This window comes from Patagioenas fasciata, chromosome 5 (assembly GCF_037038585.1).
Source record: "Patagioenas fasciata isolate bPatFas1 chromosome 5, bPatFas1.hap1, whole genome shotgun sequence".
In the NCBI taxonomy this organism is placed as follows: Eukaryota; Metazoa; Chordata; class Aves; order Columbiformes; family Columbidae; genus Patagioenas; species Patagioenas fasciata.
The window spans coordinates 49349640-49375628 of NC_092524.1; the positions used below are offsets into that span (position 1 = coordinate 49349640).

The 25989-nt window shown below is 43.0% G+C and overlaps 1 protein-coding gene across 2 annotated transcripts in view; it reads right to left on the minus strand.

Annotated features, from left to right (window-relative positions):
• STON2 (stonin 2) overlaps positions 1 to 25989 on the minus strand; it is a 79082-nt gene that overhangs the window by 9200 nt on the left and 43893 nt on the right. For both annotated transcript variants that reach the window (XM_065838037.2, XM_065838038.2), the window contains exon 5: positions 2800 to 4632. In XM_065838037.2, the coding sequence (XP_065694109.1) occupies positions 2800 to 4632 (1833 nt within the window). The remainder of the gene's footprint in view (positions 1 to 2799; positions 4633 to 25989) is intronic.

Here is a 25989-nt window from a genome sequence, read left to right on the forward strand (position 1 = left end):
TTAGAAAGCATGAAGAGAAAACACTTGGATAAGACAGTGAAGCTGCTGAAATAATTCTTCACAATTCAGGTGCTAAGGCAGTACAACCTGGATGCAAGCAGTGAGCTCTGGGAGGGACAGGCTGTCCTCCTCCCCTACAGGCTGTGGCACTGGCTACAGAGCTGACCACGGACAGGACTGATGGTCTCACACCCCTCATGCCTACACAGAGCCTGCAGCAGTCTGCACTCAGGGAATGGAGCGAAGCACATCAGGTTCAAGTGACTACCTGGAGACCATGTAGCTCCTGGGATCGCATTTGCAAGGGACCGATGTGTCAGAGCACAAAGGGTCCCATAGTGTGTGCCTGCACATGTGCTCCTTTGATAGGCACACGGGTCTGGCAGATGGGGATGTGTGCTGGAGGGAGCCATGCAGTGCATATGCCCCAGGTCATGTGGACATCTTGTGTGGCCTTTGGAGGCACGGTGGAGCTGGAGACTGTGGCCACCCAAAGCATTTCCCCCCAGCTGCAGTGAAATGCACCCACCACCTCCCTCCTGCTCTGGAGTCCCAGGCACCAGAACAGTTCATTATCAGAGCAGACATTTACAGAGGACCCAGAGTGCTCTTAGGGGTGAGCTGCAGATGCCACAGTAAGAACGCACCAAGTAAGAGTCAAGGGAATATTTTTATACTTAGTGCTTGAGAACTGCATCATTTATAGGGACTTTGGCAAATAGGAGGAGGTGAGTTATTATATGGCCCGTGGGTAGGGCTGGATACAGCCAAGCATGCACAGGGTTGGGAGCAGACCACATATCAGTAGCATGTGGTCAGAAGTGCATGTGGTTCACCAGTCAAATCTAAGTCAATCTAAGAAGAAGTGGGAATCAACACTTTTGAGTACCATTTATATCCCTCTCTGTTTGCCATATACTTTGAGTAAGAAAAAACTTGGGATGAGTACTGTCAAGATAGGTATGTATCAATAAATAGTCCCTGAGAGGCAAGGGCAGATTTAAAATACACTTGGCCTGCTCTATCATCACTTTGGGATTCCCTCCCTCCCACATACCTCATGTGTCCCGGCCAAGACAGTGCTTGCAAGGCCCTTCCTTTCCCTGAAATTACATCTGACCTGACCGGAGGGGTGAGGACACTCTCTTCCTCTCAGGATGTAAACAAATCGTAACTGCCCTGTGTTCTGCACAGTGACACTGATAGATAGATGCTCTGTGGCAGGGCTCCAACAGCAGTGCCAAGTGTGTGATGCATTTCCCGTTGACACAGGGCATATATAATAAAGCCTCACACTAGCAGAGATAAGATCAAGGAAATAAGAGACATAGATCAACATGTCCCTCAAAGTAGGGATGGATAAGGGAGTATCACCTCTCAGGAGGCAGTAGAAGCACGAGTTTTGCCTCTTCTGGTCTGCTACCAGCATGTTCTGCGATTACTGTAAAGTCTGGAGGGCTTTTATTTCCCCAGCAGTAATGTCTATAAGATATACTGAGATCTTCAGAGAGAAGATGCCACAGAAGGCCCAGTTTCACAGCATCTCATTCCCAGAGCTCATGCAGATGGCATAGTGAGATTTTCCTAACAAGCATGTTATTGCTCATAAACAGCCTGAGGTTGATTTTTCACTGTGATATTTCTCTTGAGTTCGCAAGCTCTCTCTTCTTATGTCCCACATCACAGAAAATGTGGAGCCTTCACTTTTGTCAGTGATATCCCTCTGAATCCGTAACCTGTGGTGTAAGCTGGCATCCCTGGGCTGAAATGTGATCCAAAAGATTAAAAGACTGGGATCACTGTTTTACTGACACAACAGCTTAAACTCAGGAATAACATATGTCCTTAGAAAGTGCCCAATCTGGTACAACACTGAACTTTCCTTCAGGGAACACTGAACACAGAAACCCTCCCAGTCACTCAGCTGCATTACTACAGCATTAATACTGAAAAGTCCATCTCATTTGTAAAAAGCTAATCTAGATCAGAGAAATCAAGAAGTAGAATTCACTATCAATAAAAATAAACAGAAGTTGTCTAGATTTATTGCACACTATGGGTGAAAAGCAGGAAGTGGAAGGACTGGCAACAATGGCCAAAAGGAACAGTGGCTTGCCCATATTATTTGAATGTTTAATTATGAACATGTTACTAGAAACACAAAGACTTGTGGATTTTATTTTTTATGTCTCTCTTCAGGTTTAAGCTGTATTTACCTGTCTGCACTGATTAGGGAAACATAGCCACAAACTGGTGTTTGGATTTTTTTTTTTTTTTTTGTGGTTGACATCTTACAATCTCCATTCCAGATACTTTATAGGTGTTAGTTGTGGTATGCACACTGAAATTTGTAGCACTGGCCCAATCTGCTTAGCAATGTATGGAAAAGAAAGCATATGGGCTGGAGCTACAACAGTTTATCTGGTCCTGTCATTCAGCCCCATGGCATAGTATCTTGCCTTTGCAAGTTACCTGAAAAAGCCCTGCTTCCACTAACACTGCTGAGCACACAGAGATATGCGATGCCCAAGTCCCACAGTGTACTTATGGAAGCAGAGACAGAAGGCATATTTTTGCATCTGGAAAGCTTAAACCATTTTTTATCATTAACAATGTTTGTAAGATACAGAAAACTACTGCAATGAAGGGTCAGATAAATCCTTCATGCAACTAACTCATGTCTTTTGGTATACTAAAGAGGATAATCTATCCCTCATCATGTAAGCCCAGTATTCCCTATCTTTCAAAATACCTAACTCCTTTTAGTTTACTCCTGCAGAGATGCTATGCACCACTCACCTGAGTTTTTGTCAGGCAGTCGGTTTATCCTCCATACAATGGAATTAAAGGCATGCTCATATTTGGCAGTTCCCAAAGTTACTCTCATTACTGGCTCAGAACCAGACACACTGGTTGATCCAAAAGTGGCCCCCTTGTTCACCTTGGCTTTCAAAGATTTCTCCCCCAGGACGCTCTCCCTGCGGAAGTTCTTCACCCACTCGTTAGGCACTGGGTATCGGATCATCACATTTTCACAAGGGACCTGAGTTAAAGGGTCACGGTTGGACGAGAACCCAGTGGACATCATCAGCCAGCTCTGCACCTCCACCTCAGCACCATTGATGCTGGCAGCTGTCCTCAGAGTAAAAGGCAACGTTTTCTCAGCAAAGACGGTTCTGAATCGCATAAGTTCAAACCGGCAGGCATCCAAGGGGTTGAACAGGATAATACGGGAGTTATTAAACATATCCTCATCCACACACGAATGGAACCGACAGCTGTATAATTTAATCCACTTAGTGGTAGTAGTGGGCATAATATCCTGCCTTGCAACTATCTCATTCCCTTTGATCAGGATATCATTAAGGCCCAGTCTGCATTCCGCCAGGCCAGAAAGGAAGCTGAGAACATAGATATGGGTCAGCACACTGTGCTGGAGAATCACGCTGTCTCCTTTGGCCAAGATGCCATGAAACTCATCCCTGACATCAACCGTGATTTCTTCTTCTTGATAGTTTAGTCCCACTGTGCTCAGATCTGTCGATGAGGCTGGCAAGTTCATCAGTGTGTCTTGCACAGCACTGATGAAGCTGAGGAAGTCTTCATAGTCTGTAGTCCCAAGCTTGATAATTTGCTCTCTCTCTGCTGTGTGGGCAATGGCTGGCTTAGGCTGATACTTCTTTTTCTCCTTGTAGGTTGTGCGGTCCAACCGTACACTGTGTATCCTTCCATTCTCATCGTAGTTCTGGAGTTTACGCTCTGAAATCTCATGATTGATTTCAAGTTTGAATTCCCGGAAAGGTTTCTCCAGTCCTTTCTCATAAAAAAGCTGTATATATCCACCGTCAGTCAGCTTGACATATATTGGTCCCCAGTGCCTGGATGACATAATATTCTTCTTCTCTGGGATCCTGAGCATCATTGGCCATCCATCCTTTGGCTGAGCTGGTGCCAGGTTAAATAAGGCTGCATCCAGATCATACGGCATCATGGGGTCATCATCAGGCAAAGTAGGGCTGCTCACACGATCTGGGTCTCCAATCTGGAGTTGTTTGAGCTGCTCTACAGCATCTGTGTGGGTTACACTTTTGTTTGCCTCAAGAAAATTGATGGTATCAGGTTCTTGATGGAGAATAATGAGAGAGTCTCTTTGGCTTTTGCCTGGTGCACTGGAGACAGAACTTTTGGAACGCCTGTCTCGTTCCTCAAAGAATGAGCTGAATGGATTGATGGGTGAGGGCTGGACATCTCGCAGAGATTCATCCAGGAAGGGGTTAGTGGCACTCCACGGTGGCATTTCAACAGAAGGCAACCTGGTTAGGGAGGAGAGATCTAGCTTTTGAATTTTGGAGAGGTCCCCCAGTGTGCTTTTAGGACGTTCTCTTTTCTTGAAGGATGTAGTGAGGTTAAAATTAACATCTGGAGTCTGTGTTTCAGCAGGTGGGGTGTCTGTTTTCAAGGGAGAATGGTTCTGCGGTGAAAAGCTGATTTCATTGTCATCAAAAGTCACCCAGCTGGGAAAGCGAACTGTGGTTGGCATAGATGAATGCCCATTCATGGAGGTGTTGTTCAGCTGCCAGTTGACAGCCTCCATATCTATCTCTTCATCTTCCTGGAGAGATGATGAATTATCTTTAAAAAAAAGAAGGGAGGGAAGGAAATTTCAGCTAATTATTCTGAAGTTATCCAGTCCTCTCCATGAAAAGAAAAATAATCTGCACAATAGTTTGCATGCTCAAGAAAGACCTATTAATACGCTGGGCAGGAAAGACAGTCAAAATACATGGCTAAAGTGCTGAAGTCTGACAAGAATTAATGAAGAAATAGAAAGCTGAAGACAGAAAAGGAATGCAGGAAGAAATACAAAAGGAATGACAGCAATGATGGCATTGCTTTCATTCCAACATAATGACCTAAAAAAAATCTAGCCCATATGTTGTAGTGATCTTTCAAAACTTCCCACTCTAAATTTTCAGGGTGCATTTCTTCTCTCCCCTTATCTTCTGTCATTTACCTGTCTTGTTCCCTCTACTCTTGTTTTCATTTTTTCCCTTTCTGTCCCCATACCGTTTGGTCTAGAGAAGAATCCAGTAGGGAAAGGGAATGGACATCGAGGAAGAGCATTTCTCTGCTCTGTCCTCACATACTTGTCTGCGCATTCGCTATTATCACAAAAGCACATGGACGTCTGGCGAATGCAACATAAAAGGTGCCAAGGTGGCATTTTTGCCCGGCACGTGTTCAGCAAAGGGACTCTGGCTCACCCAGTAGGAAGGAGTCTGACAGACCCTGGTTGTCTCTAATGAAAAATATCTCAGAGAAGCTGTGATCTAGGGATGTACATTAGGACAAGGAAAAACATTTTTTGGACTTGTATTGTGGAAGCTGTCCTCATCCTCTGTGAGGACATGGCTCCTTTGATGGCTATTTTCCTAGTCTCAGGCTCTGCCAAGACACTTCCCCGAAGCCTGCACCATAAAGTGCTATTTCCATCCCAGCTCTTTCTGGAGGAGATAGCTGGCAGTGCTAATAAGGTGTTTTCCAAAACAAGCATAAATTCCCAGAGTTCAGAAATTAAAGGGTTTTCCTCCCATTTTCTTCCCACTGGGCTAATGAATCAGAGTGCCCCTAAAAATAAGCAGCCAGCAAGAAATTATACTCCGCGGCTGCACCACGGGTCTGCTCTATGTACAATACAGTAGTGCTGGCATTTGTGCCTTTTGCTTCTGATAGATACACAGATCACATGTTTTACAGAAGTCACTGTTCATCAGTATAAGCAGAAAAGTGAGTGTAAAATGGAGCACTTTGGTATGGTTGTACACCTGTGATTTGAGCATATTTTACAGTATTAATAACAGCAACAACAACAAACTATTTAAGCCATTATTTCAATTGCCGCCAGTTCCCAAAAGAAGATGATCTTCATTTCCATTCTGCTTCAACCATAATAGACAATTTGCATTTTTATTTCAGTTATCATTTAGAATATGAAATAGAAAATATTCATGTTAGCCAAAGCCCTGCCATTAGCTTATTATAATGTCTTGGGTGACTTGATTTTCTGGGCCTCTCATCCCAGCTGAATGGGAGTTCATCCACCCTTTTGATCTAAGGACAGAACACATCATGCAAATTCTAAGGGGTATTATAACTGAGAATTATCTATAAGCAGAATGATACCAATTTGTTTTTCAAGCCACAATAATAACAAAGCAATAAAAATAACAGATAGCTTTTAAAGACTATCCCTGCACTTTAAAGTGTATTTGGAAAGAAGTGGCACTACCTCAATTTCTCTGATTTTCCTCTCTATGCTGCCATTTCGCTCCCAGCTTTGCACAATGCCTCTCTGTAGCTTCCTGCTACTGGTTGCACCACTGGGCACAGTGGTGAGTCCTTTATCTATTAAGTTTTGCTACAAGACTATAAATAGGTTTGTGGGGATAAAAACCAACAAGCCAACTGATTATCATCCATAACCACATCTTAAGCGAGAAACCAATAAAAAAAACCCATCAAGAATAATCCGGCGTTGTTCTAATCCTCAGGTCCACACCAATACTTTCTATGTTCTTAAGAGTGGACAACCTCTTCCCTGCCTGCAATTATAATTTTCCGCTTTCCTGAATCTTAGCTCTTGAATTGCAGAAACCAAATGTGATTCGACAAATAAATATTAACACTTCTGACAAGTGTGAGAAGGGCAGATGAGAAGACCACCTTGAGAGTCCATGTGAAAAACACACAGAAATCACCTGAAGAAGTTTATTTCTAAACTGAACAAGTTTTATAAAATTAATAGCTTTTTTTAATCCAGATTCCCAGAAATACTGCAGAAGCACTAAGAGAAGATGGTTTCATATTTGTAATAATTTGTGTAATTTTATTTTCTAGGAAAAAAAACAATAAACTCTTACTTGATTTGTGGAAGTGTCAAATCTGAGAAGCTAAATAGTCTTTCTTTCACAAACTAGAATAAAAAGTACATTCTTCTGTCAACAAAGAATCCTATAGTTGGGTTTACAAATATTTGACGAATACAGAGATGGTTTTAGAAAAGACAGGTTTTTAGCTTTGTCTGTAAGAGAAATATGCTAATGCAGCTAAGCATTCAAAGAAAGTTCCTGAGATCTAGATGAAATAGTGTGCGTATCCCAAGAGAAATACTGGAACCTCTGCTGCAAAGACAAATACAACATGGTGAAAAATCTTGACACTGCTAGAGGATGGCTTGGGCAATTCAGATTTTTCCCTTCTTGACTTTTGATGAGTTCCTAAACATGGGTGATAAAGTTTAAAATGCGAATGTCCTTCAATTTGGCAGCACCCCAGTTGGGCTGGGAGCGGACACTTAAGAAATCGATTCCCCAACTAATGTTTTGGTTTTGTACCTGTTTTCAAAATTACTTCCTACAAAATAAGACGAGAGCTTGCTGATGGGATGCAGTCTTCAACCTAGAGGGACTCCTGACTGAGGAACACTAGATCTGCATAAGAAAGGGAATAAGTGATCAAACAAAACACTGGCTTTTTCCTTCTTGACCATCTGACTTTGCTTTCCTAAGCAAATTACTTTGATAGGTGCCTACTTTGCAAGTTTAAAATTTTTTATTGCCTGACTTTGCCAGATTCCAACCTGACAGGTTGCTCCAGCCAGCTACAAACACAGGAGCAGATTTACCAAGGAGGTGAAGGGGACAGCAGCTCTGTCTCAGTGACAGCAGCAACATGTAAGCACTGGGGCAAGCAGTCTCAGGATGCCCATGCAGCTGTGCATCTCTGCATTCATTTTGCCATGGATGTGGTGCCTGCAACCAGCACTGGCCATACCTTACTACATACTTGCCTGAACATCATTACCTAGCCATTAAATAACTTGGAATCTCAAGTCCCCAGAGAACAATAAAATGCCAACCTGCACTGTAAGATTTTTTTTCATCCGTAGGCCTCTTAATGTTTTGTTGGCTTTGGAAGTGTTCAGTATCTAAATGGTTAATCATTTCAGTATGATAAACTGAAAACAGCATTGTTATAATAGATGTAGAACATCTCACCGTGAGTGGCCTCTTGTGACCCTCTACAAGGAAAGGCACCTTTGGTTCTCTCTATTGTAACATCTTTTCGTTTTTCTATTTAAACTACTTTGGCCAAAACTCCTAGATAGTATCATGCTACTTATGCCTGGGGGAAGGCTGCCATCCGGCTGCTGAAGGACATTGATATTGCAAACAGATCATGACCAAAACTGTGCCAAGGAAGTAGTAAGAAGATCTGTGAGTGTTACACACCTTTCAAAAAGAAAAGCAAACAACGACTCTAAGAAATGGATCTGAGCAAAAGCCTGGATTTTCAGATTTCTGAGTACTTGTCTATTTTGCCTCTTCAGAGAAACTACCTCAGAGCTTCATGGCATGACCGTTTCTGTTACCTGAAGATATTAAATTTAATTCAGATAGCTGTACTTTACACTTCAGTTGGTAGTAGAGGTATATCCTTAACATGGGTCACACCTTCCCATGAGGTACTCTCTTCCTTGCTGCAGCCAACACCAGTTTCTCAGACAACGTAAGCACTGCTAAGCTTTCTGTTGACATAGCTGGATCTATTCTAGGGCTCTTGCTGGGAAAGTAATCTACATAAACTCCACCAGACACTGATATACAGGCAGGTAGTCCTTCAGACTTGGCTTTTAAAGATCAGCCAGGTTGAGAGGACGCCAGGTATAAAACCTGTAGTGTCTCTCTATAAGCAATGATGGAAAAGCTGACAGACAAAATCCGGAAGAAATCATGGACTAGGCTTTTGTGCAGTTATCTCTCCATGACAAAGGTTGTACTTTCACACACTTTCTGTGACATGCATATCTGATCATTTCCTTGCATTCCTTTTCCATCCAAGTCACAACTGTGTCTGTATACTTTTTTTTGGACTGTCATGTTTCTGATTCTCCCAAGACAGACAGTGTAATTTAAAATATATTTAACATGAGTGGGCTATTGCCCTGAAGTGATACAACTGGACTCCTATCTCCAGCCTTGCCACTGACCTGCTACATGGCTCTGGGAAAACGCTTCATTACTATCACAGCTTCTGGTTCTCTTTCCACTTCTTGTAATTGTTGACTATTAGAGTGTTAAATGTGGAATGGTTATTGTTCCTCTGCACTGCAGTACCCAGCACATTTCTAGGACTCTCACTGAACACAGACCATGTGTGTAAATGTCACAGAGTTGGATAGAAACCTATGAACTGCTGAAATGAATTTTTGTTGTATGTATCCACTTGCAAATAGTTTGAAGCTTGGTATAAGCTATGATGCCAGACCTGTTTTTGTAAGCTTTCCTGTTTACCGCAGCTCTGTTAATGGTGGAAGGTCAAATCTGTTACTGCTGCAGATATCAGCATAACTTTCTCTAGCTCAATAAAGCTACAGCAGAAAAGTGCCAAGGAATCTGCAGGTATCTTAAAGCACAGAAAATTTCTTGTCAATGGGAAGTTACTGCCTGCTTATTTTGCACAGAGGATATCCCTCTGATGATAACTGTTATTACCTCCATGGGTTTCCTGGGTATCTATGCTATGAATCAGCATATGGTAACATTATAGGAATAACTACAAATGTACTCTCCCAACCTGCAGGACACTTTCTTCCTGGAAAACTGGAAAACTCCAAGCCTCTTGACCACCAACACCAGACAGGCCGGAACACGGGTTTGTAAGCATTCCTGAAAATTGTGAGTGTCTCTGCAAGATGTGACGTGTGGAAAAGATGACTGGTCACAGAGTCCTTGCCTTCTAGCCCTGCTGCTGAACATACCACATGCAAACATTTAACAGCAATCTAGTGCTCCAGTGTGTAGAACTGTTAATACAAAAGTTATGTTTAACTTCATACTTTATGGCACAACTAAGAAACATTTCAAAATCACAACAGACCAAGTAACCAGCATGAGAATGTGCAAGACGAAAGACTGAAGTCACAGACCTGATCTCTATAGTTCCCTTTCTTACTCCTCCTCCCACTTGACAGGCTTCTCAGATCACGTTGAATGGATTAATCCTTAGCTAACTTTTCAGTTCATCATACTCTGTCACATTCTATCACTACATCTCTTTGAACTTGGGTGTCTAAATTTAGGCCATGTAAATCAGTGGCCTGATTAAACCTAGTGTAGTTTTATCCCACATCTGCAGTACTACATAGTCTGTTCCTAGCAGTGGGTTAATCACTACTTAAATGTGATGCCTGTTGCTTGGATAACCATTGCAAATTCATCACAAGTCCCAAAAGAAGTTTAATCATCATCAGAAGTTAAATCATCTGAAGTTACAAAGAAGTCGTATCACAGAGCTTCCAGCTCTATTTAAAACACGAGTTTCATCTATGTTCAACTAGTTTATCTATCCCCATGAGTGTCTATAAGAACTGCTATATTTCATTTTAAACGTAACCCGTCATGCAGATATTAAATTGAAGATGAAATGAAAACAAATTATGACTCAGCCTCTCACAGCTAGATTGCAGCTGCTCTCATACTGCAAGAAAACTGTTGAAAAGGACCGTCCTCCATGTACTATCTTAAAGGACCCTGTAAGTTTTTGTGGACTTCATTTGTTGATGTTTTGACATTTTCTTATTATTCCATACCTACGCAAATGTATGTATTTATGGGAAGGTAAGACTACTGCATTTTGTGCTTACGGTGCTTCACTACCCTGAATTATTTGCCCCATGTCTCCATTCTTCATGCTGCCTCTTGCTGCTTGGAAAAGGGAGAGAACATCTTCCCAACAACCGAGCTTGACCCAACCATTAAGAAATTGATCTCAGACTACCTGTAAGAACGGTGGTAACTGCAGCTGGAAGTCTCATTGCAACCAGCTATGTATGATAATATTTGAGTGCCTTTTTCTGTCTCCCATGTTCTCCTCTCCTCTGTTTATCTTCATTCAACTGGAGAAACTAATTAAACAAAGACTGAAATTCAATCAGAGCCCTGTCATTATTCCTTGAGTAAAGAAAACGTTGAAGATAACAAAATTAGTTTGCAGTTCAGAACTTTACTGCATGATTTAATTGAAAAATACTCAATATTTTTATTGTGTTATGTTTATTGAGTAGCTAAAACGCTGGCTCCTGTTGTCAGTAAAGAAGAAAAGAAGGCTAATTTAAAAACAAATTGAAGCAAATACATTTTGTTCTTGTAACACACTTACAAAAAGTGGAGTTATTCTCTTACGTGTTAAACAATGGTAGCGAATGGGTCTCAAAACTATTACAGAAAAGAAGGCTTTTTGATTTAAACCCATCTGAGAGTCTCAGATCTAGGAAGCACTTGTTTTTTCCTCAAGATCACCTCGTGTATTTCCACTAGCTGGCCAGAAGGGGGTACATTCAGACTGATATAATTAGAAAAAGTCTTCAAGATTTTTACAAGTTTTAGACAAGACTATGCCTGTTCAAAGAATTCACAATATATATGTGACATAATACTGTTGTTCTGTAATGTGGTGGTGTGCGCCTCCCTGCCCAAGCAACAGCTACAGGGGTGGTCGTGACAGTTGCAGCCTGCTTCAGCCGGACTTTGGGGAGACGGATGCCCACACAGTAGCCAAGGGCAGGGACCCAGACTTCTTGCTGGTATGCAAATATGACTATAAATCAATCACCTTATTCCTTAAGCAGTGGACAGCCCAGAGCTCGTTGAGCTCTCCCGCTCTGCAGCAGGCTGCACAACAGCATCTCCGCTTAGGGCGGGATGGCTCTCAAGGTTATGCCTGCTGCAGAGTTCCTTCACTCTGCAACACTCAGAGATTCTTTGCTGCAATACACCCTCAGTAAGTGGCTAAGGGCTTGTTAAACTTTGTGAGCTTTGCTAAGATCATAGCTTAGACTGACTGTGCTCATATAATCCTTTAGACATGAACCATTGACCAAGTGTGAGATGAGGACTGGATCCAGCTGCACCTCCACTCCGCTCAGTAAGAGTTCAGAAACCAAAGGAGTCCGCTCTGAATCTTGTGACTCCCTCGTGGAGGGCCTCCCCAGTGTGCCTGACTTACCCTGTCCTCTATGCAGTAAATAATCGAATGTACCTTGCCATAGAATCTTGCATTTACCATTGAACTTTGTTAAGTCACTGGTTTATTTCAAAATATATTGTTGCTTCTCTCTTGTGACTGAAGTGCATCGCTCCATCACATATAATTCACAAATTTTAGCCAAGTTGTGAACAGGTCTCGTATAAGTGGTGGTGCAAGCATTAAAATCTGCTTGTTTTTCCTTAGAACTCATTTCTATTAAACAAACATAATATACTCATGAAGTAAACATCTTAGCAACTAAGCACACCTACATGATTCATTACAAAGCAACTTCATTTCCATCCCTGAAGACACAGTATAGATAAAACTGACATATTTTTACCACTATGTCATCTAGCTTTGTTTTCAGCAAGGTGTGCTCAGTCCAGAGGTTACTGAGTCTACAAGCACACCCCAGCCTTAGCCATTATTACTACCACTGGAGCAGTTAAGGTCCAAGTTTGGCCAGGCTGGACAAAGCCTGTGCGTGAGGGGACAGAGCAGAACTAGGAAACACAAAGCTGAACCTGTTTCAGCAGAGGGATCAATAAGAGAATGACTGATTCCTTGGAGAAGAATGAATCCTACTGCTTCATCTTTCGTCCAAAAGGAGAACAAGGAGCAAAGGAGAACAATGGAACACACACACGTCATTTTTCAAAAGCAGTTCCTTTCAAAGTACGTTGTCGAAGATAAGCAAAATCAGTTTGCCCCTGAATGTACTTTGGACTTTACTTCTATCCACAGCGGTCTGCTTCCCTCTCTGATATTAATAATTAGTACATACAGCATATCCTTCAATAGTGGAACTGCCACTGAGACGAAACCATGTAGCTCATGAAGAAATAGTCTGAGAGTGAATAAGGTCTGCCAGCCCCGGACATTTCAGGAAGTTAATGATATTTGGCAAGCAGAATAAATCTGTAGCCAAGCCTACAAAGGCAAAGATGATGTCACTTCATCTTGGAGGACCTGATACTAACATCCACTGAGCAAACTCTGTTTTGCAAAAGGCAGTTACACAACTCTCTCATACACAGACAATACGCTACTTCATTATGCCATAATTTTACAAGTAATATATGATGGAATGGTAACAAAATACAGAGGTTTGCAGACCTCTTAAGTTTTGTCTTCAGTGCTTGAGACAGCACCATGTGGAATAAGTCTGACATTTGCAGTGCCAGACCACAGGTGGAAATGTGCCAGCTACTGGATCCTCTCAGAATTTGGGGTCCCATTAAGCAGCGTAACCTTTCACTGCAAAGCAACACACTGTGGTCTCATGCATCAAGTTATGGATCCAAAGGCAGCTGCAGTATTGCATAAGCATGGGGGTCTGACTCTGTTGAATGAATGCAAGAAATGTTCTCATAGTAACAGGAAAACTGAAGGCAGGAGACCATCATGTGCATGAGATCTCTGAAACACCCTGGTTTTGCTATCGCCAGCCCATCAGTTCAGAAACTGTACTGATAGTGACCAGAAATGGTAATACCAGCTGATGACAACTTGGTAGTTGGTGCAAAGTAACTGGCTGATCTCTAATTCCTAGCTGGGCAGGTCCTGCATGACTGGAGCCAACATCACTCCAATTATCTGCTCAGTCTTGTGCTGATTCTGTAGCAAAAAAGGACAAGTCAGTACACAGGGATGTTCAGTAAGACTGCACCAGTGTTCAGTTCACTGCTTACAAAAATAAACACTGATGTCCATCTCTGCACATCATTTAGAAAGAAGCAAAACAAGGTATAGGTATATCAGGGAAAGAAGGAATGTATTTTGCTTGACGACAGACAAAAAAAGGTACAAAATTAAAATGTACATTGATAGACAAAGATTTAAACCTATCTACTGTACAGAAAAAAGTGATGGAGGGTAGAGGAGAAAAAACAGGTGTTTGTCATTTTACATCTTCAAAATGCACTATTGCTAACACTTGTGGCTCCCCACAACATTTAAAAATAGTAGCACTAACTTCCTCATTCCTGCACCCAAGGCATTTCCCAGGATCAAGTTTTATATCATATCAAGTCAGCAGCTCACATCCTGTCTGCCAGACTTGTCTGCATATCTCCGGTTATCCAGGCAAGAGGTAATCTCATATTTATAGACCACCTTTATCCTGACCAATATCAAAATGATTTACAAGTTATGCCACTGCTGTTATTTCAAAAAACCTAAAGACTTATTTCCCAATTTCTAATGTAAGGCTCTGTGGAAATTTCAGCTACATATTTTAATAATTTAGTTACCCGATTAACTGTAAAGACAGATTTATTCCATAGACAACACAGCTGATACATACTTACATATATAATGGAACAGTTAACACTTTTGCCTGAAGTTTACGCTAATATTTTTTTCTTTCCTGTAACCTGTCATGCAAAAATTTTCTGTTTAAAGTGCAGAGAAGACCTTGTAACTATGCGAGGGCAGCCAGTTTGGCTAGTTCTTCTTGACTCAAAGCTTGTGGGAGATCCCGGCCTCAACCAAGTTTTATGAATTAACAGGGGAGGTGCTCAGTGCGAAGGTGAGAAGAGCTATAGCAAAGCCATGTGTAGGCAAAGTTCTTTTTTTTTTTCCCCAGTTCCTGAAGGGATTTTTGACACATAACACAAAGGGCTGAAGGAGACTAGCTGCAAATAGTGTGAGGAAACAGAAAGGACAGCCTGATCTCTGTGTAATGCCTGACCCATGTAGATGTGGCTGAGGATGCACCTGTCAAAGCAACACCCCCACCTTCAACAAATAATGATAATTACAGGTGCTTGACAAGCAGCATGATGCAAAGGATATGACATAGGAATGAGCTGCAAAAGGCTTAGGTGCTAATCTGAACTATGTGATTGTCTAAGTGACCTTCAGCCAGCAGTTAATGCCCTCTGCTCTGCAAGCTTTCTCTCTGTAGCAAAGCAAAAATACTGATGTAATGGGAAGTGTTAATGGCATTTGATGAGTAGGCTACCATAAGTCATGTGAAAGTTTGTGGGCTTTCTAGGGACCATGCAGGATAAATGGAATAAACAAGGGAGCTCCTAGGGAATAAAATAACTGAAGACAGTAGAAGCTGTGGCCTTTGGCTGAGCAAAATTTAACTCATGCATGCCAAGGAATTTCCTTGTGCACTGGCTGCTTGCAAGCCAGTATATCTGGATGAGAACAAATAGAAACATGGAGAAACTGCAGTGAACAGCCAAGACTGGATGCTTAAATACAGGACTGGTTGTGAACTGCAAGGATGAATGCTGAGCATTTGCTTCTTACCGTTTTGTTCCTCCCATACACTGAAAAACAGAGCACTGTCCACATAGTTTAGAAACAAGAAGGATTCCATCAAAAATACTGGAGGTAAATCAGAAAGGCCTCTAGTACCAGTCAGCAATACTCTTGCCTGAGATCTCAGTATGACAAATACTGATTTTTCCAAAGTGAACAAGTGCATGGCATGGTTCCCTCTGCTAAGACTGATCTAATATTAACTGGGGGCAAAACTGATGATAGATAGAATATATCTCCCCAGCTTTCAATAGAAACTATCATATGAATTAATGATTTAAAATGCAGTTATTTTTAATGCACTAGCCTTGCACAATGTTGGAATACTAAAAATTATCATCTGGGAGACATGTTCTTACACAAAATCAGAATACAGAAAAGATCCCTATTATTTTGTAAAAAAACCCCACAAAGTATTTCATGTCTGATTTTCCTTCAAATAAATTGCATGGACTGGGACAAATAAAACCCTGAGACATCAAGATAAAGCAGTAAGGTGGGCTGGAGAACATTTCTAAAATGGAAAGAGACTTGGGAGTTTTTCCAGGAGCCTAAGGTGAGCATGGGGCTGCTCCTCACCCTGGGACTCTAAGAGTGTGAAGACTACATATACTCACTCTTTTAAACTGTGCACCCAAAAGACCTAAATATTTGCTTAGCTAGAGACAGGGGTGATAAAAGTAGGTTGCTCAGAGATTCCAAAAAAAATTTTAACCAAGTGAAAATACCAAGAGAAACCCACTAGTTTCCAAACAGTTGCCAAGACCCTGGAAAGCAAAGTCTTGCTGCAATGGATACTGAAACATGCTTATTCCTAACTTCACCCTCCTTTATGGTGACACTTCAAGACTGTTCTCAGTTTTTGCCATCCAGGAAAACTACATTGATGTTACAAGGGCTGTCTTGGAGAGTGTTTCTAAAAGCCCAGCTGTATCTGCAGAGCTTGTGCCTGCCCTGCCAGTCTGACTAGCTCAACTACACTGTCAACAACTTCAGCCAACTTCACAAACTAATGGAGCTGACCCAGCTCACCCTCCATATGCACATAACGAAAGGCTTCCCAAGGGTAGTGGAAGATAGAAAACTTGTCAGCATGTTCATCCAAATATATTTGAGTTAACTGCTCTTGCTACACAGCCTTCTGACCCAGACTGAGTGTTGTTAACATCCCATGGTTCTATCAGCACCTCATCTCCAACCTCAAGGCAGCGGCTGACCAGCCCACGAGGCTGTTATGAGGGAATGGCTTGTCTTACAACGTATTGCTCTGATTAATGAGGCCATTCCCTGCTTTCCACACTCATCCGTTCCAGGTCTGGGACCTGCTTAGCACAGCCTTTTCCTTTGGCCCAGGCTCCCACCATAAAAGCCCAGCTGTTGTGCAGCTACCCACAATTACAGGAAATCAACAGAACCAAATACTGGGCTGTTATCTTCCTTATGTCATTTGGAGTTTTGTTCTTCTTTTTTGTATATGTGTGTGGAGCCACTATAGTACATGGGATTATTCAGGGTAAGCAGTCAAACAGAAATGATCCAAGAAGCTGTTTCTTCCTCTCTCCCTCGGGCCATGCTGGTATGATTACAGCGAGCAGAAAGGCTTGGGCCTCACTGTTAAATGTGAGAGTTTGACCAAAAGAGACCCACGTGTGAAGAATGGGAAGAAGTAGCCCATGATGTTACCACAGCACTCTGTGGCGAGAAGTGAAGAAGAAACCCCATGCTTCCTTCCTCTCTGCACAAATTGTAACTTCCCATCTTCCCATCTCTAGCAGGCACCTTCCCTCCCTGCTATGGCTCTGCTCGGGGGCAAAACACAGGGCCCAAATTACAGTATCACAGTATCACACAGTATGTTTGGGATTGGAAGGGACCTCAAAAGATCATCTAGTCCAATCCCCCTGCTGGAGCAGGAACGCCTAGGTGAGGTCGCACAGGAAGGTGTCCAGGCGGGCTTTGAATGTCTCCAGGGAAGGAGACTCCACAACCTCCCTGGGCAGCCTGTTCCAGTGCTCTGTTACCCTCACTGAGAAGAAGTTCTTTCTCAAATTTAAGTGGAACCTCTTGTGTTCCAGCTTGATCCCATTGCCCCTTGTCCTATCATTGTTTGCCACTGAGAAGAGCCTGGCTCCATCCTCGTGGCACTCACCCTTTATATATTTATAAACATTAATAAGGTCACCCCTCAGTCTCCTCTCCTCCAAACTAAAGAGCCCCAGCTCCCTCAGCCTTTCTTCATAAGGGAGATGCTCCACTCCCTTAATCATCTTTGTTGCCCTACGCTGGACCCTCTCCAGGAGTTCCCTGTCCTTCTTGAACTGAGGGGCCCAGAACTGGACACAATATTCCAGATGGGGTCTCACCAGGGCAGAGTAGAGGGGAAGGAGGACCTCTCTCGATCTACTGACCACCCCCCTTGTAATACACCCAAGGATGCCATTGGCCTTCCTGGCCACAAAGGCACAGTGCTGGCTCATGGTCATCCTGTTGTCCACCAGGACCCCCAGGTCCCTTTCCCCTACACTGCTCTCTAACAGGTCATTCCCCAACCTATACTGGAACTTGGGATTGTTCCTGCCCAGATGCAGGACTCTACACTTTCCCTTGTTAAATTCCATCAGGTTATCCCCCGCCCAACTCTCCAGCCTGTCCGGGTCCCGCTGGATGGCAGCACAGCCTTCTGGCGCGTCAGCCACTCCTCCCAGCTTAGTGTCATCAGCAAACTTGCTGATAGTACACTCAATTCCCTCGTCTAAATCATTAATCAATATATTGAATAATATTGGCCCCAGCAGTGACCCCTGAGGCACTCCACTAGATACTGGCCTCCAACTGGACTCCCTTATGCTTGTCCTGCAAAACTTCGCAGCGACGCTAACTCCTTTCTTCCTGTTAAGTCTCAGCTCTCCTGAACTGCCTAGTCTTAGCTGTGTGTCCTCTTTCTTTCCCAAATGATGCTCCCCATTTTTTTGATGCAGGTACAGATGGGGAGGAATTCAGCTAGTGGCTTTGCCATGTCATCTCTTTTTCTTTGTAAGAAGACAGAGAGCAGAAAATACTAAAATAATCCTGTGGAGAAGTAAACAAGAGACCCTAAATGTCAGCCATCTCAGTCACTGAGCCCCTTGCCATATATGTGTACATACACACATCATACATGAGAGAATAAGATATCAGCTTTGAAGGCGATGAACAAAGAATCCTGAAAATGTCTGTCCTGGGACAGCAGTTACTAGGAATCAGGCAGGGTACACAGGGTAGACGGGACTGGGCTCTGATATTGTCAGGGCAATGCCTGTATTAAACACAACACAGAATGCAAAGTAGAAATAAACTTCTGCATTCTTGAAATCTGGATGACACTTCGCAGGTCCTCAGGGCACAGGATAAGATTAGGGGAAAAAAAAAAAAAAAAAGATGGACGATACAATGAGAAAGCTTACAGCCTGTATCACCAAACTGTGTAGCTGGTTTGGTGGCAGCTCAGCGACAAGAGCTGAGCACTGAATGTGACTGATGCGAAGGAAAACAACAGGGGCCCCACAGCTGCTGTGCCCTGTAAACAAAGCACAGCTTTCTGAAGGGCCATGTGAGATTTTGAGAAGAGGCCTGAAAGAACCGAGGTCTATCCGAAGGTAACAAGAGGGATTACAGAAGCGAGGAACATGGGATAATAAGATGAGGACTTTATTGAGCTTGAAAAGAAAGGTACCCAAACTATACAATGAAAAATAATTACTAATATATTCCTATAAACGGATCAAATGGACATTGAAGAAATGAATGGGCAACAAACACTTAACAGTTTTTACACTTAACAGGTAACGGAAGTATCCTAAAGCAATATCTTCTTATGTTGTAGCACTGACTGTTGCATGAGATTTGAGAAGAGTTGCTGTGGCAGATGCATTCAACCCCTCCCCCCGCCAGCCAAACCAGCAGCAGTTCCCTACAGACTCCAAAGAAAAGCTTTGAATATAACATCTCATGTGAAATGGCATTTCTTGTAGGATTTGTTAAGGAACATGCATATGAGCGTTTGAAGTCATGAAGGAGAATTCTGCCCTTGCTTTGACTTAATGAAAGCATGTTTCTGCTTGGGACAAGGAAAGAGATTGCATTTGAAGGGAGTGTGTTTATCTGAACCAGAATTTTAATGCTCTAGAAACGCTGACAGCTTGGAAGATTAAATCCTGTATTTACTAACTCAGCAGTATTCTCCTCCATAAATTTCCCCATAATCTGTGCACCGCAAGGTAAGGGGGAAACCTTAGGAAACAAGGTATCTACTTGACACGTGGAGAAATCTGTGTGTGAGCTCTGAGCTGGTCATGAACAAAAGTGCTCCTTGGGGTCAATGCTGCTGTTGATTTTGGCTATGAAAATTGGTTCACCCATAGAGCCAATTGAAATCCAACTCTTTCATTATAGGATCTGAGCAGCTGTCAGAAGGGAGCAGCCTGACCATGCTGGGGTGAAAAACTGTGCCACAGAGTCCTGTGGGTGAGCCAGGCTCCTTATGAGGCATCAGGAAGCAATTGCTGAATCCCAGCAAAACCTAATTATGTCTCCTCTCCTCCTTCATGGGCTATCATTTAGGATAAGCCAGAATTCTTATTCTTATTCTTCTCTTCTCTCTCCTACAGTTAAAACAAAAACTAAGGGGCTTGTGCTCCGTCGTTAAACTTTCAGCCCTGTTTGGTCCCTTCTTTGTGTCGGGCCTTTTGTCTTCGGGGAAGAGGCTGCTTCGCTGGAAGCTGACGGACAGACAACCGTCAGTCCGGCAGACAATGAAGCTGTCTGCAAACCAGACATTGGGGAATGGCGGCAGGGATGGCGAGGCAGAGGCATTCCTGGCCTGTTGCCATGGCAGCGGGGTGAGCGCGCAGGACAGTCCCGGGGCTGCCCCCGCTATGGGGCTGCCCTACCGCCCAGCCAGGGGCTGTGGGGGGACAGCAACGAGTGGGAAGAACTGTTAACCCCTGCCTGGCCGCCCCCAGCAAGGGGAAGGAGGCAGCAGTGCTGTGCTGGGGGCAAGTGGTGTCTCCTCTCGACGGGGAAAGCGGCAGCAGCGGATGGGAGGTGTGCCGCTGGCGCAGGTTCGCTCTCGGGAAAGACGTTCCTCCGGAGGATTTGCTTGCCCAGACAAGCCTTGGCGCTAACTACAGAATTCGAAATAAATCAAAATAACAGGCACCAAACAGATTAAAAACACAGCATGCCTGGAACTGGCATCCTTCTGGGTCCACCAGAAAGAATAAAACATGAGCAGAGCAAGGCACAATGTCCTTGGTTGTGGTCACCTCCCAGGAAGCCCTGGCTGATCCGGGATGCCGAGTGGTGGTTTTACAACTTCAGCATCCAGCAAGCATTAATCCTGCATATTTTATCTCTTTCTCCTGGCAGCATGCTAGGCTGTGAACCATTAGTAAGTCATTTAATGGAAGTGGCAAACGCTTCCTGAGCACAAAGGATAAATAGAGATAGCTCTGGCAGCATTAGCCTCTGTAAAATCAGGGCAGAGTTTAATAGGAGGGCAGGTACTGGAATTCTGCATGCTTCAACTTATTTCTGGCTCTCGGCATCGAGGCTGTGTATGTGCACGCAGCTCTTGTGCATGAAGAATTATAAACTCCAGAGCAAAGACTCTCTGTCCAAATGGAAAACTTCTGGTTACTTTTGTGAAAAGCAAGACATTTTTTATATTTGATGAAAAAAAATGATAAAAAATCATAAATGTTATCCTCTAATTTCCCCTTTTCACTGTAACACCTGGGTACAGGAATGGAGGAAACAATGTCCAGCAAAGTCAAAGCAATTCCCTTTGCAGCCAAGAGCAGCCTTATTTTTGGTTTGGTTGGAGGAACAAGGATCTTGGCTGCAGCAGCTCTCTACTCCAACAGCCTGTAACTACATTCATGTAAGTACACTGAAGTTTGAGTGTTTCTTCATCATCCTTATGACCTACAAAGCAGACTGAAAATCTCTTGAGAACAGGAGCTCCCATGAGAGGATCTGAACTTCAGGTCAGGACAGAAAGTCTCCTGGATCAGCATTCCCAAAAACATTTCAGTGATTATATATTGGTCCCAGCTGGAACCTGTACATGCTGATGCAGCTGAAAAACAGACAATAAGCTAAGTTCAACTGAATGGCTTCCAGCTTTGGAAAATGTTTGGAGTTTGGCTTAAATTTGGGAAGGAGAAAGTTCAGGTTGATTCTTTTCATCTACATTATTTCATTCACTTCCTAGCAAGGGACCACCTAGAAAAGGGATTGCCTTCTCTGCCCGTGGATGGCCAGACACCAAGCAGATTTCACAACTCACTGAAGATGCTCCTTGGCTGGTTAGGCTGTCTGCAAGATGTAGCCAATAAAAGACATGTAAAGCAGAACTCCTGTATTCTACAAGCGCCAATTTTACTAAAGAGATAAAATGGAGCACCTCTTGCTACATTGAGCCACCAGTAGGACCCACTTTTAGATGGAAATAATTCTGTACATCTCATTTACTGACATCTGTAGAAGTGTTTTATTGCGAATGGTCTGTTCAGTAGTATGCACTTAGAGATAACGTGCATGGATTTCACTCAGATAAGGAAGGTCAGAGTGAAGTACGGTAACATGGGATAGAGGACACCTTTAGAAGCAGTGATTCTGGAAAAGATTTGGATTATTATCACTTCTGGTGCAAACCTGAGGCTAAAAGAACTCATGTAATATTAGGATTTAGGAAAAGAGAAAGGTGAAGCAGTATGTAGCACGGCCTGGTTCCTGGTGGACCACTATGACCCAATGATTCGTCCAGAATTCAGGGATGTAGAAAAACTGAGAAGGGCTCATAAAAGATCCACAACTATAAAGGAATAAAAGTCCTACCACACAACAAAAGACAAAAGCTCAATCTATTTAATTTGCTCCACAGGAGATTCAGGAACAATCAATCTGGAAGCACCTACACAGAAAATTCTAAAAGAAGAATTCCTGGGATCTAATAAGCGATATGTGATAGCTAGAAAGCAACATAGAGAAATTGAGATTAGAAATCATGCAAAATTTTAATAGCTAAAGCAACTAACCAATGAACTGATTTACCCAAAACTCTGTCCAGTGAAGTCACATATGGGAGTGCTTTAAACAGGTAAGATTTTTCTTTTCTCACAGGAACTAAGTCAGGGATGTGCTATGGTTTGTGATATGCAGAAGTTGCAGGCACATGATCACTTTAAAGCTTTTTGACCTTTTAATTTGCATGGGAAAAAATACAGCAACAGTTATTTAAGTAGCTCCATCTCACTTCCCTGTTGCATGATGCATTCAGAAAATTGATAAATTAATTTTAGTGCTGCTCTCTCAGAGAAAAACATTAATGTAACCAGACTAAGTATGGAGAGCTCATAGTGAACCAAGCACTTCGGAATTGGCTATAAGGAATGTAAAAGTTACAAAGAAAGTATTCAGGAGACCAAACCTATCTGCAAGGAAGTCCCCACACAACTCAATCTCAAAAGTGCTCAGACATACACGCTCCTACACATGATGACACTGCAGTACAAACCGCTGTTTAAAAATAACAGAGGAAGAAAAAAAATGAGTTGCATCAAATTCTCTTTTCTTATAGATCACAACATAGCTGGATTTTGTTTTTTGCACTTGAGAACTCGGTTCCAAATGTATGCTTATTTGTAAATGCAGCTGCTTTTTCCTGCATACACGAGGGCAACACATTTCTTGTGTTTTCAACAAATACCAAAACACTCAAGTCCCCTAACAATGCCGTGCTTGACAAATCTGAATTGCTCACTCACCCACTGAAATTCTATACAGACCAGCTCAGAGCTGTTAATCTCCCAGCAAAACCTGCTTCCAAACCTTCTCTTTCTTGAACACCTCAGTGGGCACAGACACAGATTTCCATTATCCTTTCAGCAATATTTGGAGAAAATTAATATAGCTCTTTTTGTATGTTTCAGTTTATCTTCTTATACCACAGAGAAGCTTTTATCAGCAAGGAAACAGTCTACTTTTCCTCTGGCTGATCATAAGAGAAATAACCTCCCATGAAGGTTCATGAACCAAACTGCCCTCCTCCCCCACATCCTCCTCGGCTCTAAAACACGGTGCGTTTCTGCCAGTGCAGCAGGCAGCACGAATAAGGCACAGGAATTTAGTTGTATACATATACGATGTACAATCCACTTTTTAAACACTTGTTCCCGGAGGACCAAAAGTCAGCCCTCTGCCTCATCCTACCGGAGTTCACAGCATCAACCTCGTCCAGCAAATAAAACTTTCCCAAGTCAGCGGTATCGTGTTAGAAGTTCCCTTAGACATCATGGGCTGAGACGTTTCCTTCAGTCTTCTCTCTCTGTAGTTCCTCCATCAGCCATCCTTCCTTCTACTCACTCGCCCACCCAGGCGCTTATCGGCCCCTTCTTCTAAATTAAGTTGATATGCTCCTCCTCCCACCGATATAAAAAAATAAATCCAGACCACTTGGATGAATGGATTCTCTCCTTGCTGCACTTACCCAGGGCTCAGATAACTCGTTTCGGGGTGCCATCCGCCAGCAGGTCGATCGGGCTGCCCGCGGTGCAGCACGGAGGCAGCGCCCGGCGTGCCGGAGCAGGGCCCGGGGCCCGCCCGCCAGCCCGCCCGCCCCGGCGCCGGGCGGGGGAAGGTGCAGGTTACTTGTGCGGGTCTGGCACACCCGGAGGAGCAGGAGTGGGAGGCGGACAGAAGCGCTGCGAAACTCCCTGTTAAACTCTGACAAACAAAGAAACTTAAGTCTTGGGTTTTTTCCTATAAAAGCTACCTTTTGCTGCGGGGGGGGGGGGGAACTAAACCCAAACAAACTCCATTTCAGCTGATCACTTTGCAAGAAATGCAGCAGACTGCTCCCTGGCTCAGCAGCTGAATCGCTGTCTCCAGTTAACTCTTCATACACCAGGTGGTTTTAGGACTGGGATCTTCTTCTGACCTCTCAGCTGAACTGTTTTGGATTTATTCCAGGTTGGGTAAATACAGAGATAACTTTTAAATGCAAAGCACTTACCATGTTTTAAAGAAGTCACTCAGTCATTTTTAATCTCTACTTTTGCACCTCCTTGGAGATGTTTTGCTATGTCTCAAAATAAAGGACAGAAATTGGAGGACAGTTTCTGATCACTGGAAGTATATCAGAATCTAGTGCAGTGTCACACAAGGAAAATGAAGGGCATAAAAATGCTATTTTTAAAAACCAAACAAGACAAATTTATGAGAGAGATAATAGGAAACATCCATTTGTGATAGCTGGGAATTAGACTTCACAGTCCAGAACTTCTTCCCGGTTCTTCTCATAAAAGCCAAATGAAAGAAGGAAACCTACCCTCTACACCAAACAGCCTGGTTCACTAACACAGATCATTCCACCTGCCAAATAAACAGTGGGGTCTTCCCAAATCTCCCAGTTTAGCCTACATCGTCTGTCCTCGCCCCCGCCCCCACCCCTACCCCATGCAGTTCGGATGTAAGACTGAAATCCATGGGGACAATCTGTCAGTGCCTCTGAGCAACAGCCAGCATCCTTGTGCTCTGTTGTGACATTTCTAGGGTTACCCAGGTTCTTTTCATTTCCCCTTAGTGGTTACTATGGAGAAACAAAATGTATTTGGGATTTTGACACACAAAAGAAAACAAACAGATTGTCTGAAGGCAGGGTTATCTGGATAATTTGGAAATCATGCCAGAAAGTATTCGGCTTACAAACAAATTACTGATTTTACGTTTAAGCATTAAAATAATTCAGTATAGAAATTATTTTAAGTACGCTGAATTAACCGCACAAGGTAAACGGCTCTATGGTTTGAATAATGAATGTAGCAACAAGGAGAGACTAACCTACAACTTTTGGGTTTTGGTCTAATGGTGTGAAAGAAATGATGAAGGGTGGACTAGATGACAGAATGAATGACTATGTGATCAGGTACTGTAGGGACAAGCATGTTGTACAGGAGTCCTTCAGGAGGGAAGGGTCCAGAACAGCACGCAGCAAAGCTGGTGCCTGCCAGCCTACAGAAGAGACACGACTACCTTACTAAGGGGACAGAATCAGTGGTTAGATGCCTCTTCTTAGTTATAAAAACAAATTAAGAGTGGCCACATACTGTCTCACCTTGTGCCAGCCTCTCCATTTAGGCTTTTGCAAATTTGAATCCATAATACTACTCATCTGAAATTATATAATTAATGGCAGAGCTGGAACATTTATTTTCTAATACCTCTAGGTCTGCCAACCATGAAGCTGTCCCTTATGCAACACTGTCACTGCTCACTTCCCTCCTGCCTCTCATTGCAACAGCTTTATGCAGCAGATAGGGCCTTCTTGATCAGTGTAAGAAAAGGCACGTTTTGTTTCACAGAGGCTAAAAATGCCCAGGCTTGTAGCAAGTTGAGGCTAAGGCAGAATGAGATGGAGAAATTAGCCCAAGGACAAACCGCTTGAACAGAAACTTCTAAAGGTGTGAGGCTTAAACTAACATGCTCATGCTGGCTGGAAAGATGAAAACTCAGACCTGCACTTGTGACTTTCCAGATAAACAATGATCCTTTTCTCATTTTATCCTTCTCCTCAGCCAAGGG